At 40.2% G+C, this 13,035-nt stretch overlaps 2 protein-coding genes across 2 annotated transcripts in view; one reads left to right on the top strand and one right to left on the bottom strand.

The window, feature by feature from the left end:
• Window positions 1-13,035, top strand: part of gzf1 (GDNF-inducible zinc finger protein 1) — a 498,954-nt gene that overhangs the window by 14,746 nt on the left and 471,173 nt on the right. The window lies entirely within an intron of this gene.
• fkbp1b (FKBP prolyl isomerase 1B) lies at window positions 501-12,927 on the bottom strand. Its single transcript, XM_074615750.1, has 4 exons — window positions 12,697-12,927; window positions 10,434-10,481; window positions 2,356-2,468; window positions 501-1,299 (listed from the first exon to the last, which is right to left on the bottom strand). The coding sequence occupies exons 1-4, from the start codon at window positions 12,731-12,733 to the stop codon at window positions 1,171-1,173; spliced, it is 327 nt and encodes a 108-aa protein (XP_074471851.1). The 5' UTR covers window positions 12,734-12,927; the 3' UTR covers window positions 501-1,170.

Raw genomic sequence — 13,035 nt, forward strand, 5'->3', positions numbered from 1 at the left:
ATGCTTGACTAAATGCTAGGCAGCTTTTTGTTGACTTGTTTAGGGCCATATGGGCATGCAACAATATAATCAGACATTTTACTTTTATATTTCGATTAAATAAAAGCATGTCAATAAACTATATATGTCTGGCCCTTAACGTGATTTTCATTTCCCAGTGTGGCTCTTAGTGAAATTGAGTTTGGCACACCTGTGCTAGTGTCTGAGACATCGCAAAGGAGGTATGAACTTCATTACAGCTCTGGCTGGATACAAGTCACATTATACACTTCATTATTAGTTCTATGAATAATTTAAACTGTTGGTGTAGTGTGCATTTTTATACAGTCTGCCATTAGGAGCCAATGTTGCTAGAGAAGCCTGTCTAACATCCCATCAAACATGCTGTAACTCATTTTGCAAATCTTTCTATTATCACCATGGATCTATAATAAGACCTAATAATACATCCATGATTATCACTTAATAATCTCCTCATAAATCACACACAGTACACCGACTCCTCAACACAATACATGCCATTTTTATTCAAGAGTTGGTCGATGAACTGTCATAGTAGCAATGGCTTTCATAGAGTTCTGTACAGTATTGTATTAGTTTATATGGGATAGGGTACACTTGCAGTAAATGTTTATGAGGGATATAAAATATACTACACATAGCAACATCATTCAGAGCATTCAGCAGGACAAACCTTATCAAAGTGGCAATGCAGACAGTGGTATATAATGCCCAGTTAAGATACAGAGCAGAAGTTACAGTATGTACTTTCAACGTATGTACCCTTCCTCTGTTGTTGAAACTATAAGGCAGTATATGTTGTGATTGCAATGCAGTACGGCTTTTCACCAGATGACTGATTTCCTCATGGTTCAACAAAATTTACAACTTTAAATGAAATTAAACAAAATAGCAAACAGAAACCAAACTGTGGTGTGTGTGGAAAAAAGTCTTGCATGTCAATCTTTTCTTGCAGGATCTATTATGACAAGTTGGCAACAACAAAGCAGCAGTAGATACGTTTAAATATTGAACTAAAGAAGACTGTAGAAATCAAAGAAGAAGTAGGTGGATGGCGGGAGGCAGGAGCCGAGTATGGTCTCCCTGTGGAAACAGGTTGTGGCGAACGCAGCCTCATTAAGCTTCACCCTTCGTATTTAACCTCGGGCATCACTCCAGCTTGAGCAGTTCCACATCGAATATGAGCGTGGCGTTCGGGGGGATGACCCCGGGGTGGCCTGTTAATCCATAAGCCATATCTGGTGTGCAGGTGATTTTTGCCCTTTGGCCCAGGCTCATCTGAAGCACAGGAGAAAAGGAAAACATGACCGAGTATGCAGCTGATGCTCTGTTTTTATGCTGTTTTAAAGCCATACACAACACTGGTTTCGGTTCTTTTTAGTAGAGTAGAAAATTCAACACAGCGACCTAAAATGTGCTTGAGATAACAAATACATCATAGCTAACACTGTCTTAATAATATTTCTACATGGCAATGCAATTTAAAGCACCTCGGGAAAAATCCTACATTCATGACTTGAGACTTGATAGCCAAACATTTACAGTTGCAATAGGAAATTGCATTCCTGCAAATTCCACCAGTCATTTGAAACCCAGACGACTGACGATAAGGAAACACAGACAATGTGAAAAGGATAAAGTTCGGTTGCCCCCGGGGGGGAGCCCTGTTATAATTAGAGCTTTTTAAAATGACCAAAGTATTCAGGTTCTAGGGTATGACGCAGTATTAGGGCCACATTGAGGAGAAAATTTGTTTTGAGAGATTTCGAGAACAAAGTCATAACATTACGAGAAAAAAAGTCATAATTTAATGAGAATAAAGTAATATAATTTCAAGAAAAAAAAGTCGTAATATTATGAGAATAAAGTCATAACTTTACTAGAAAAAAAGTCATTCCTCCTCCACAAAAGAGGCAATTTCCCCTAGGTCCGTGTGGTTCTTTCTTTTTCTTGTTAAATAATAAACAAGAAAAAGTAAAGTAATTTAAAATAAAGTAGTTTTGGACAGATTTTGAGGTAAATATTGGGGTAATTTGGCAGTACTTCAAAAACATTTTTAAAATAGGTTACTTGCTAATTATTGCCTAATTACAATGAAATTTGCAGACCTATAAAATGAAATGTTACCGACTCTTGCTGACTCTTCAGTCTCAGATGTCTCCTTTACTGTATCATACAGTACAATATAAGTTTGACGATAATAAAAGCAGCAACTATCTGGTTGGTGTGATTCCTTTAAACATCACAAATGTAAGTAATAGCAGTAATGAGCCATTCAATGCAAACTATGCAACAAAGGGTCAAAGACGTGCTGCGTTAACTTTGCTCTCTTACCTGTGCTACTCCGTCCTCCCAGCCCTTAATGACCTCACTCTTTCCAAGCTTGAACTTAAAGGGCTTGTTCCTGTCTCGGGAGGAGTCAAACTTCTTCCCGTTCTGCAGCATACCTGCCAAAGAGAAACTACATTAACAAAACTCAGAGAGTAGTGAAGCAACTACCACATTTTGGTCATCTGATACAAAACAAAAAGTCTTAAACACACACTGACTTTCTTGGCTATTTTCCACATCTGCATAGTTAAATGCTCTCATGACTAATACTGTGCCTAATTCATTATCGTCTTTTATCACAGTGCGATGCCAGATCAATGCGCGCCCTTTCCTCACTGGCTAATGTTTTGGAAGATTAAAGGAATAAAGTCATTCTGGCTCCAGACTGAGGAATTATTCTGGCGGGGCTTCTTATCGGGATCTTGGGTCTGTTTCAATTACGCAAATGAACAAAGGGAATGTGAATCAGGAAGCATTGGCCTGGTTTGGTGGATTATTTTTAAAGTTAACTAGGCCACTGCTTGCCTGTATCTAGACCACGGGGAGAAAAGGGTAACAAAGGCGGAGCAGTGCAGGACTGTTCCTTCAGAACACTGACCGACCCGTTGGGGCCATTAAATACTACTAAAGACACTAGCCCCATTTCATTTGAAGTGATGTTGTATTACATTGATGACTCAAATGAACTTTTTTTACCCTTTCGACGTCCAAGAGAGCAAGTCGAAGAGGCAGTTTATTACATTCTGTGCACAACATATCTTTGAGGAACAAGCAATATTGAACTGTAGGCGAACAATCTTTAGAGAATCTTAGCCGAAGTACAGTGCTTGTCAAAGAAGGGCATATTAAATGACCTCCACTAGATTTTACAACTAATGTGATGCAAAGGGCACCGACAAACAAAGATTAGCATAGTCACCAAAACAATGAGCATGAATTTGTCTAATGTTTCGTACACTATTAGTCTCAATCTGAATAAAGAGACCAATATATGAGAGTGTCAATATCCTACTTTATACCTAGCTGTCTGGGAGAAACACATAATTTATGTAATACATTTATAAGAAGTCAGTAGTAGACCATTCAGTGTGGGAAATGAATGAATGAATCTGGTTACATAAGTCCATCGTGATCAATGATGCAAATAATTTTTTATGAGTTTTTAATGGCAATATTGGATTTACAGCGTTAATCTGATGAAGTACTTTGATGTAGGACTGGGTGATATGGTCAAAATCTTATATTCCAATATAGATAATTTCTCGATAACGATATATATCGCGAAATAGCATGTTTTCTGGTAATAAGTAGTCTATATGAAATAACCACATGCATATTTTTGTATAATCCTGTGTGAATTAAATACTTGACAAATGAAAAGTACTGAGTATTTTCTCATTTTAAGAACTTGAGTACAAAATGAACATAACCGTTTTAAGTGAAATTATAGAGAAAAAGATAAATAAATATAAGCTTAGCCTATATCGCGATAGAAACCATATAGAAAATATATTTAACATTTTTATATTGCATTGACGATATATATCGTCATATTGCCCAGCCCTACTTTGATCTGTCAGGTATTTAATTCCCTGCATTAGACAAAAGCAAATGTTATTTTATCTACAAATTCTTCGTCAATTGAGTTTCCACAAAATGCACATTATGTTATATATCATTATTCTGATATAAAAATGACATACCATGATTGAAGATTTTATCCACAACGCCTATTATGAATGATTAGCTTTTTAAAACTAGTCACGCAGCAGCGAGTCAAAGTGGCGTCATGCAAAAACTTTCCACAACATCCACTTGCATTTTGGAGGTTGCTCTGTGACAGTCCTTTTTGCTTTACTGTATCTTTCTCTGTCGTAATTCAGAAGTGTGAATACTTGGCATTTAAAGTTGTGCGCTCACTGCAGTCATCTAGTCATATGAATGTCGGTACTGTACTGCTTCTCCCCTTTCATTCCCCCTAAACTTAGTAGGTCCATCATTTCCAAGAATCACAGTAGCTCGGTCCAACCGTGGAGTCATCAAGTGCACACACCGAGGCAAATGCCACCTGCTACAGGGCATTCGAGTTACAGTCATCTGCAGAAAAGCCGTTTCAGTTTCTGGCAGCGGAGGCTGCAAATTGCAAGGAAATACGGATTGGCAATGTTCAAGGGTGGGAAGCCAGTGAGGGATCATATCCTGGGCATTGCACTAATTAGTAGGGATGTCAAGAGAACCGATACTTCGGTACCAAGTCTATGCCAAAATTCTGAGAAACTTGAATAAATAGAGTTGTTTGAAGGAGATGTTTTCAAATCAATATAAAATAGATAATAGAGGGGGAATTGTGACCTTTTAACTTCCTAACAAAAAAACATGACGTACATGGGATTTATTGTTTTACTTTTGTTTCGTACCGTGGTATCGAATTGGTATCGAGAATCATGAAGTTTCACTGGTATTGGTATTGACAACTAAATTTCTGGTATTATGATATCCCTTCTAATTAGTCTTACTGATTGGTTGAGGTGTCTATTCAAAGACTGCTGGTGTAAAAGCCTACACCAGAAAACGTAACACTCTTGTTGGTGAGCAACGTGGACTGTGGTACACACTGGCAACCGGCTAAAAAAACAGTTTGAGAAAGAAAACACCACCTGTTTCTTGTTTCCTGTGGAAACAAACACACAGCAGAGAGATGTGGATCCCAATATTTCCCTGAGTTACAGCATGGTAATGCATTGTGTTATATTCTATGCTACCTTCAGTTCTTGTTAAAAGATATACAGTATACAAAGAGAGCAAAGCTAAACAGGTGCATGCATGTTCCACTGTCAGACTGTATCTTGTAGGAAAGGAAAAACATCCAGAAGTACTCCTCCGCCCCACATGTATCAGTGCTCCGTTATCACTCTTTGGACAGCTAAGCACGGGTGGGGTCTCTGCAAAAATAAAGCAGGGCCTTGTCCCTTCCTGAGGCTGACTCCCAGACTCTCTCCTCGTGAAAGGCTTTCACTTGGTAGTGCTCTGGCTAGATCTGCAAAAAAAAATCTGTGGTGCACAGGGGTGGGGTTATTTTTACTCAGTTTACTGTATCCTGTCTCAACCCCCCCTGTCTAGGACGGCTGCCAGCACAACAACACCCCCTCCCCCCTACCCCAAACCCGCCCTTGGCCCAAGTGTGGATGAAATGAGATGCGTGTAAAAGCTATCTGTCTACGACAAACTTATATGCGTTGCCGCGTTTCACAGCTGCGAGCATGCATGTCTCAATGGAAGGAATAACATGGTGCTCATGCTTCATTAATATATCGAGACAAACTGGGAGCAGGTGCGATGTGTTATTAGGAGTTTTAGGAGCAAGTTTACTGCTGCAGCACGGACAGCCTGAAAATCATCCTCACCAGTGACTCAAAAGTTACTCTAATCCTATCATTATTAGACATGGGGTGTCCTGGACCAGCGGGGTTTGCTGGATAATTATTTATGTGCTATAACACCGCTGTCATATTTCTCCACATATCCTCCACTCCCATCTTCTCTGTAGGGGCACTTAAAGGACTCTCTATAAGCTGTTAAAAGGTCAAATACAACTCAATGTTGAATGATGTGGCGTTTCCCCACCAAGACACCTGGGGGCCATAATTCAACAAAAGCTCAAGCTGATTTTTTTTGTCCTAATTTGAAAGCTGTATGTCACCTCTTTTCTTTAACTCTACAATGTTGGGATTGAACACTTAACCGCGGCATTCAATCACAACATTCTCCCTTGGAAGGCGAGTTTGTTTCATCTCCTGACACACGACCCCGTGTCTATCTATTTCTGTGTCGCACACGCTGAGAGCCATTAGGTCGCGGCTTCGGCATGTTTCACGGTGAAGTCCGGAGCTCAAACATGGTAAGGAATGATGTCCACATTTAGGCATGACATCATATCCAGTAAGCCTGTGGCTCCCGAAGCTCACGTGTCTTTTGTCAGTGGAGACCGATGAGGCTGTTTATCGTCATAGCCTGGTGCCAAACTTGAATAATCACGGAAACCCGCAGGCTGCTGTAGTTTTCTTCATATTGATTGATATCAGATCTGCTTTCATTTTCTTCCTTCTGTGAGACTCACAGGGAGAAACGAGCATGCGATTGAAGGATTGCTGGCTCAGCCTGGCGCAAAAAACAGGGAACGGAAGCCTCTAAACCCATAACAGCTCTTCAAATCTATGATCTGCCTTTGAATCAGGCAGTTTACCATTAGCTTTTCAAGCCAATGGTCAGTCACAGTGGGAAACTCCTTGGTCTGAAAAAGTGAAGCCAATGCGGAAGCACCTTAAAGCTGCATTTTTTTCTCATAGCCAGCAGGGGGCGACTTCTCTGGTTGCAAAAAGAAGTCTGATTGTATAGAAGTCTATGAGAAAATGACCTTACTTCTCACTTGATTTATTACCTCAGTAAACATTGTAAACATGAGTTTATGGTCTCAATCGCTAGTTTCAAGTCTTCTTCAATACAGCATGATGTTCATTTAGTAAATGATGCTCCCGTTTAGAGTCAAATAGACCATAAAGCAGGGTATGCTTTAGGGCGTGACTACTTTGTGATTGACAGGTCGCTACCACGGCGTTGTCCGGTCTGTCCGTGTTTTCGTTTTACAACTTTAACCCTTTCACAGTGTGTTTTCAGTTCATAAAAATTACTGTTCAAATTTTGGTCACCTAAAAATGTGTTATTCAGCGTTCGGTTGTACTTAGCTCCACCCTCTCGTGTCACCTCTGGTTGCAAAGAAACCAACATGGCGACAGCCAAAATGCCAAACTTGAGGCTTCAAAATGTCAGTCCACAAACCAATGGGTAACGTCACGGTGACTACGTTCACTTCATACTGTGTATATACAGCCTATGGTCAGTCATATATATTTGTAACTTAGCCCAGTGTTTACATGTGTGAAGGCCTAGCAAGGCCAGTGAAAGTTAATCCATAGAGGATAACAGGTCTCAGGCCAATTTGACCCACCACCAGACTGCTTGTCTGTGCTACAGATAGAGCTGCTGCTGCTCTGTGAACAGACTCGTAGTCCGATATCGTGACAGAAACAAGACTGCGTGTGAAAGAGTGAGCAGCTCTCCTAATTATTTTTGTCCAAGCCAGAGAGAGCCCTTACCTGCCTCGTGGCAATGAGCACTCTGCTAATTTGGGCGACCGCAACTCCCACCAGAGTCAGAGAGGAGGAAGGGTGGGTTCACTTACATATCTGTGTGTCTCTGTGCTCTGGCATGTGTGTGTCTGCATGTTTAAAATCCCAAAGGTGAAACTGAGGATCAAAAAGGTAGAGCAGTGAGCGAGTGAGAGAGTCTCCCTAATGTTAAATGCTGGAAACAGAGTGGTTTCCAATCCCATTATGTGTTGGGAAATCACTCTCTTCCCACCCTTATGGTTTCTCTTAGCTCTGCTATCTGGAAAACTAACACCGGTGCAGTGGAGGGTGCAGTCTGTGGTTTTGCACTAACAGCCAGCCCAGCTGGAGGACTTGGAAAAGGCTTGAGCCCCAGATCTACAGCTAACCTCTATTACCAGTACTATCTCTTCATCAGATCTTGGACTAATCTTGTATTTGAGCTTTTAAATAAAACAAATGTGGGTTAATGTCTGTCTTTACTTCCGCCTACTGACCTGAAAAGTGTTGTCTTAAATCCTCATTAAGTTTAGCTTTCATACAAATTCCAGGCTAACTAACCCACAGATAGAAAATTATTTCATCTTGTTCTATGATTACCTTTTTCGCCTGTTAAATTATACACAACAAAAAATGTAGAGGAAATTAAATACAATGAGAAATACCTCATTATTATATAATGTGTGACTTGCTGACAGGTGCATACATGCCTTACTTACTGTGAGGTACATACTGTACATCTAACACTACTTATTACAATACCAATGCTCTAATTTTCTCTAAGAAAACCACATTCTTAAGCTAATCTCCTGGCTTGTGTTCAACACTAAGGTCTTATTTTCACGCGGTGTGCAGCTCTGACTTTAAAGGGGAAGTACACCCATTTTCAAAAATTCATACATGTTATTCCTATTATCTAAGACCTCTCTTTTCATTGTCTGTGGAGCAGACATTCCAGACATTATACCCTATGACATCACAAGTCTGAGACTTACTTCTCTGGTTTCTGGCTTTGAGAGAGAGTAGCTCATGTTCACAAATATTGACTGAACTTTACTAGGCCATGGATATAACATGTTAGAATTTGGGTGGTGTTCCTTTTTTAAATACCGGCACATTCTTTTTCCACTGCCAACGCGTTTCCCCTGCTGATACAATAACACACATCTATAGCTCTTTTTGTGTTACATTGGCCAACCTGCTTTGGCGTAACTCTGCATTTTGTGTGCCATCACTGCCAAGATACCGGGAGCTCATGGGTAACCTAAATCCTGTGAGTCGAAAAAGGGAAAACAAGGACTGCGTTCCAAATCTCAAACTTTTTCTTTTTACTTTTAGTACGTACTGCAGCTGCCCTTACAAAGTACGTACTGTTGCATGCAGTATGCATACAATTGGGACATACTACTTCGTCATAACATTGCGCCTTGAGCTTTGACCCTCTTGCTCATATACAGTACTCAAGGGATGACATATTTTTGTAGACCAACCAGGAAGTTAACATTGCATTGGTTGCCTAAAAAAAAAAAAGTGTTTTAGATTATTGCAGAAAAATAAACTCTGTGGCAAACTCACGTTTATGATACACGTTTTGTTCAGCAAGATAATCACCACAAATGAACACCACTTTTATCATTTTTGCATATTGCAAAATGTGACCAGATGCAGTAGGATATCCCGGTATTTTTTTTAACATATTAAATCTTTTTCTTTCATACTAAAATAGTATGGTAGAATGGGAATTGGAATGCACACAAAAAGTCCTGGTAACAGACAGGACACTGTGGCCAGTTTTGTTCCATTCAGGGAGGTGATGCGTACTACAGAAAACAGATGTGACTATAACAATGGAGCTCAAGATCCACAATAAGTACAACCCCAGAGTGTTGGTTGAGGTACAGATGGAGACTAAAACACATTCTCTGCTTTTGCAAACCAAATAATGGTAGGTAGACTGAATCAGAGCCACCAGACAAAGAGCGAGTGACTAACAGACCCTCACTATGCAAGACTCCAAACCGGGATGTACTGTATCTCTGCAGAGATCAGGCCCAAAGGGAAATCTGGTTACTTTTTCCACTGTCCCAAAAAGAACAACACAACATTTGTTATCTAGGCCTGACTATCATCACACACACACACTAGTCGAACAAAGGGGAAATTCTTCTATGAAACTAAATACTAAGAAAGTCAAAGAAGCCAAATAATTAATGTTGTAACAGATTAAAAAGACAACCACGTGAACCCACTTTAAATGATGGATGGGAAATCTACTGCATCAGGGACAAGCAAGAGCTGGCCATACACATTCACATACAGTACAACAACACTCGCACACAATCAAACCTGTTTAGCCAGGGAGTGTGCGGTAGCTTTTCTGGCCATGTAATAACAGATACTCAGACAGACTGATGACTGTGAACTAGGTTTTGTTTACTTTCTGTCTGACCTAGTTGTCTGGACTGCCAACCCCGGGGCACCGAATAACCCAAATTTATTTCCCAAACGTCTCAGCGTCTTGCCGCCCCGCCTCACAATTGGGCAATCTGACAGGAGACAAACAGGAAAGCATGTGTGTGTCTGCGTGTGTGCACATGTGTATTCTATCTTTGTGCATTGTGCAAGTTCCAACAGTCTCTAAAAGTGGCATTGACACCGCAAGACACTAAGTTCCTCCTACAAAGCAAAAGAAATATTATGTTTTCTGGGTGCGGTGTCTGCTCCTACCTCATCTTTGAAACTTTAAGCGACACACAGGTGCATACATGTCTGGCAGACTGTGTACAGTGTGAGAGCTGGGCTGCAAACTGAGCTCCAGATATTGTCAAAAACACGCAAACCAGAGCCAATTTCCTCTCTCAATGAGGAGACATGAAAAACGTCTGGTTTCCCAGAAGCAAAGAAAGGGTCAGTTACCTATGTAATGAACAACACATGACTGGCCCTTCTTTGGAAATGTTCTTCCTGTTGAGAAGAGAGAGAAAACAAGGGTTAGAAACATGTCTGGCTTGTTTTATAGATTAACAATGACTGGGTTAAGTCTGGTGAGGTGTTCAAGGCAGAAATACCAAACCGTCCTTATGCCTTGAAGTTAGATATGCGAGTTAGTCTCATCCACATTTTGAACCTTTAGCCTGGAGGCTTCTTTTTCCAGCGCAAGGGGCTATCAAACGCCACTGAATGTGATAGTAGAGAGAAATAAGCCTTGAGGAGTCTACCTAAACTGAACTTATCTTTATCCTGATCACCAAATCTCAGTTACATTGTGAGCAAATTCTCAATTTGAAGAGACTTGCAGATTAAGCTTGTCAGAGTTAAAGCATTTGTAGAAATGCATAACGTAATAACTGCACATAATGTAATAATTTAAATGTAATAAACGCTCATAATGTAATAATCAGCACTTAAATGTAATAAAACCTTGAGCGCATAACATAATAACAGTTTTGTTCATAACGTAATAAGTTATTACATTATGAACTTAGCACAAAAAAAAGATGAATACTGTAATAAATTCAGCACATTTTAAAAAAGAGTACTCTCCTTGTCTTCTTAAAGCGTAGGATCCCTCTAGTTTTACATGACACAAGTGGAGTAGATACTTTAAAGCAAGTGGACTTTGTCTGTTTGGTCTAGAGGACATCTTCATCAATCAGTTCCATATTGATGAAGCCTCTTGGATGTGAGACTACAAGATATCCAGTGACTTGGACAAATGAGAACCTTTACAGAGATGATGCTGAAGTTAATATACTGGTGATTCTCAGCATGTGAAATAATTTTTCAATACATATTTATTCCAGTTACTGTAATTGTTAGCTGATCCAAGCAGCAAACCATTTAGGTAACAATCATCAATACTGTACCTCACGCTGGTCTAACTACTGTATCTCATACTGATCTCAATGCTGTACCTCACTGCAGTCCCTCAGACTGGCCTCACATGCAGATCCCGATACTGTCCCTCATGTTGGCCCTTATTCAGGCCCTAGTATCAATATCTCTCATGCTGACCCTGACAATCTCTCAGTTGTAAACCCTAACTTGCAGCGAGAAACGTTATCATCTCCGACCAGGTGCGGATGTCTTCCCTGTTCCTGGTCGGGAGGCTGAAGCAGGAAAAGCCAACACTAGGATCAGCAGTGATTCATGGAGAGACCTCCGTCTGGTCGGCTAACATTACTGCCAAGCAGGTGAAATATAGAGTGATATTGTGGTTTTAGCTGACGTGTGTCGCCTCACTGTTTTGAGCGATGCTCGTTCATGTCTATGTAGAGCGAGCACAAGCGCGAGCCCGACGCTGACTTTCGTTGACTTAACGGCCACAGGTGTCGCTGTAAACAAGCATTTCTGATTCTTACAAACAGTCCCTTTAATGTAATGTAAGAAGGGTTACCATACCCCCCAAAAAAAGTACTGAAGAACTGGAATAATTATATATTGAACAATTATTTCACATGCTAAGAATCACCAGTATACCAGTATTCAGCATCATCTCTGTAAAGGTTCTCCTTTTGTCCAAGTCACTGGATATCTTGTAGTCTCACATCCAAGAGGCTTCATCAACTGATTGATGAAAATGTCCTCTAGACCAAACAGACAGTTGCTTTAAGTTATCTACTCCACTTGTGTCATGTAAAACTAGAGGGTTCCTATGGTTTAAGAATACAAGGAGAGTACTCTTTTTTTTTAATTATTATTACATTGCTGACTTTATTACATTATTCGTCATTTTTTTTTGCTAAGTTTATAATGTTCTCATAATGTAATAACTTATTACTTTATGAAAAAATATAAATAAATATAAAATATTGCATTATGCCCTGAGTTTATTACATTAGGAGCTTTTATTACATTTAAATTATTATATTATGCCCAGTTATTAGGTTATGAGTTGCTACAGTAATGTAAAGTGTGGAGAGTTCTAGAAAGATGCGGTGCAGGCGTCAGTGATGATGAATAACTATAATAATAATAATAGGCTTTACAGACCTCTAATAATATCAATAACACTATTTTTAGTTGCAACCTATCTATCAAGCAAACTACCACACACTGAACTTGACATGTTGTGTAGATTATCTTGATATTTAACTACCGAGCCCCACCACCACCACCACCACCACCACCACCAGCAGCCCCGCATGAAAGCACCCACATAGCGGATAAATCAACTTACCATCACCGGGAGATATTGTCTCGACATCCACGCCCATGGTCGCACTACAGTGGGCTACTTCACAAAAAATGTGCTCTGAAACATACAGCTTAAAAAGCCGTTTCGACAGCCAATGTTGCCCGTTTTGCAGACTACAAGTGCGGCTATATGATCGGTGGAAATATCATGCATTCACGTTAACCGACCACCACCACCGACCCGGAGCTGCAGCCAAGTAGTGATGTGTCGTCAAGAACGAGTCGTAGTAAAGAGCCGGCTCTTATAAGTGAACGATAATGGTACGTGTCCACAGGCTCAGTGCTTTCCACGCTCCCCATTCATTGTCCTAGTTAAGCAGCC

Source organism: Sebastes fasciatus, chromosome 18, assembly GCF_043250625.1.
Source record: "Sebastes fasciatus isolate fSebFas1 chromosome 18, fSebFas1.pri, whole genome shotgun sequence".
In the NCBI taxonomy this organism is placed as follows: Eukaryota; Metazoa; Chordata; class Actinopteri; order Perciformes; family Sebastidae; genus Sebastes; species Sebastes fasciatus.